Here is a 2,915-nt window from a genome sequence, read left to right as displayed (position 1 = left end):
TGAAAACATCTAAATTAAAAAGATTACTATGCAATGAGTACCAAAGGTGGCTTAAATTTGGTCTTCTGCTCTTTGAGTTTTGTATTCTCAAACATTTCTTACTGTAATACTCAGCTGGACAGATTTAAAGTGCATGGTTCCATCAGGGACATAAATGTATTCAAATCCCTCACCCCAAGAACAGGCACCGTCATAGCAAAAATAAAGCTTTTCCATTATTGACAGACATTCAACTAATCACACGAAAGTGTGTAAGGGATCGGGTCTCCCTTGGATAGAAACATTTATGAAATATAGCTGGTAACTGTTGAGTTTATTAAGGAACTGTTTTGTGGTGTTTTGCTTTTTTTAAATAACCGACATGACACTTCACCTCCAAATAAAAAAAAAAGTAACAGAAAGAAAAACTCATCAGAATGCAAGGAGAGAAGGGATAGAGGGACAACTCTGGACTGTTCTGACTAAGCAAAGACCTGCAACAACAGATCTCCAAACCCAGTGCCAAAGAGCCATCACACTCGAGAGGACAGGGCCAATTTATCCAGTGACCAAGACTGCAGAGAGAAGTCTCATAGCCCGTGCATCCTTGCAAAAAGCTCAAGCTGATGCATCATCAGTTCAGTGAATTGAGACAGTACTAACACATGTGAGTGATTTCACTCTTCCCAAGTCTCACGTTTCATTACTCAGTGGGGTTTTTTTCATACAAAGCCAGTTTAAAGCCAGTGACTGCAAACTCTATCAGTTGCAGAACTCTCCAAGTTCCAGAGATCCCCATGATGTAGTGTTCCCTATCAGCCACTGCTGGGAAGTGGGTCTGGGCTGGCCAGAGCGCATGCAGTGCCGTGCTTTCTCCAGCCCAACCAAGCAGGCCTCGTTCAGGTAAGAAGCAAACAAGGAGACCACAAGCACAAGTGAGCTTAAGAATTAAGGTTTGTCCAATTTGTGTGTGCGCTCATGCCTCCGCAGAGTACCTGACTCGGTGAAGGAATGACCACAGTAATTGCAAGAGTAGGGCTTCTCTCCAGTATGGATGCGGTGATGGCGCTGGAGCGATGCCAGCCGGGTGAACGTCCCTCCGCACTCCTCGCAATAGAAGGGGCGCTCCCCGGAGTGAGTCTGCTGGTGTCTTTTCAGCCTGAGCAGCTGGATGAACGCCATGCCACATTCCTGACACTTATAGGGCTTGTCTTCCCGGTGGATCACCTTATGTTTGGAAAGCAGGTTAGGCTTATCAAAACCTTTGCCGCATGTTGGACAGGCGTAAGGTTTATAGTCGTCTTCCTCAGACTTTTGGGTTTCTGCACAAGGCTGATCGGTGTACTCAACAGTGTGCTGGTTACGGTGCACTATCGACCACGGGTTCCTAGCCATGCCGTTTCCCAAGATCACCATGGAGCGCTCTATTTTGTGCACATTGCGTAGGTGCCTCCAGACATCAGCCGTGCGAATGAAACCCTTGTCACACTCTGGACATTTGTGTGGCCTGTCACTAGAATGAATGAGCTTGTGCATTCGCAAATTGGCCGCACGGAAGAACTCTTTGGCACAGATAGGACATCGGTATGGGTTTTCCACAAGGTGAGTTCGCTTATGTTCCTGCAGCTCGCTCATAGCCTGGAAAGAGGAACCACACTTCTTGCACCGATATGGCAAAGCTTCCTCAGAGACAGGCTCCAGGTCCTCATCAAACACACCAGCAAGAATGGTATTTTCATTATCGTCGCGTAGTCTTCTCCATGGTTTCTTGGACCGCTCAGAGGAACTGTGCTCTACATCTTTATCTTCACACTGCAGGTCAAAGTTGGTACTGGAGGGGACAAATACCCCAGATGTACTCTCACCTTGTTTCTGGTAATAGGTCTCATAGCCTTCTTTGTCTTCACACTGCAACTCTGCAGGAAGCTCCTGCTTACCTGAAGGTCCAGCAGAGTTGCAACGAGGACTGCATGTCTGCGAATAATTCATGTCTACCTCCTTCTGGAGGCTAGATGTGTGGCCCACCTGCTTAGTGGTCTTTCTGGAATAATTTGAATGCTTCTCACCTGTGTCACAAATGTTATTCTTAGAGTCCCAGTCCACGTTCACATCCATCCTCGGAGGCATACGCTGTGTTCATCTGTAGCTCATCCATGATGTGTATACCAAGAGCTTCAGGTCTTTCATGGTAAGTCCACCTCATTCTCAGCTCTCTTTACAGTTCTCCCTAGAAAATAAAACACTCTTTTTATCGGTTATTTTTCTGATATTAACATAAGGTAAAGTTATCACAGTGAAGATTTTTTTTCTGATTAAAAGAATGGGACAGACTATTAGTAACGCAGTACGAGAAAGAGACTCATCTACTATTATAGATGTATAAAATATACAATGTACAAAATACACAGAGACTATATTTAATGAAGTTAAATCCTTTATCATAACCCAGCCTTCACTACAAATATAAATTGATAAACAATTTCCATTTTAAATTCACCTAAAGATGAGAAATATTCATAACTCTGGCGTGCAAACATGTTAGGCAAAGTCCTACACCATAGTTGCCCCCACCACAGGTCTTTTTCCACGGATTCATGTTTTACCTTGCTAAATACGAACTAGGAGCACCAGTCACAAGGTGTTTTCTTTCAGAAACTAGTTCAGTAACGCAATGAGATCCAGAAACTGTGTCAGTCAAACAGCCAAAACCAGAAGCAATGTATGGAAGGGGGGTCTGGAGCGCCTTTGGCCTCCCATCCTGACCAGCATATTGTAACTGTCTTGAGGATATTTGGGGTCCCGGTGCCACTACCAGCTAGCACCATGCAAAGAAGACATATGCAAGGAAAGGCATGAAAGAGCTGTCCAGAAAGCTTCCTAATCATCCTCCCACGCTTCAAAGCACAGCTAGTAATCCTCCAGAGCTGGCCCACTGG

At 44.9% G+C, this 2,915-nt stretch overlaps 1 protein-coding gene across 1 annotated transcript; it reads right to left on the bottom strand.

Moving 5' to 3' along the window:
• Positions 1–927: 927 nt before the first annotated feature.
• Positions 928–2,094, bottom strand: LOC104628064 (zinc finger protein 253-like). Its single transcript, XM_010296518.1, has one exon. It carries the CDS (start codon positions 2,092–2,094, stop codon positions 928–930), a length of 1,167 nt encoding a protein of 388 aa, XP_010294820.1.
• Positions 2,095–2,915: the final 821 nt, after the last annotated feature.

The sequence above is a fragment of the Phaethon lepturus genome, unplaced genomic scaffold, assembly GCF_000687285.1.
Source record: "Phaethon lepturus isolate BGI_N335 unplaced genomic scaffold, ASM68728v1 scaffold45671, whole genome shotgun sequence".
In the NCBI taxonomy this organism is placed as follows: domain Eukaryota; kingdom Metazoa; phylum Chordata; class Aves; order Phaethontiformes; family Phaethontidae; genus Phaethon; species Phaethon lepturus.
The sequence above is the reverse complement of the archived record's forward strand: the minus strand, read 5'-3'. Positions and strand labels throughout refer to the sequence as shown.

Coding starts and splice junctions, on each gene's coding strand:
- LOC104628064 (XM_010296518.1), bottom strand. CDS start 2,094: ATGGATGTGAACGTGGACTGGGACTCTAAGAATAACATTTGTGACACA.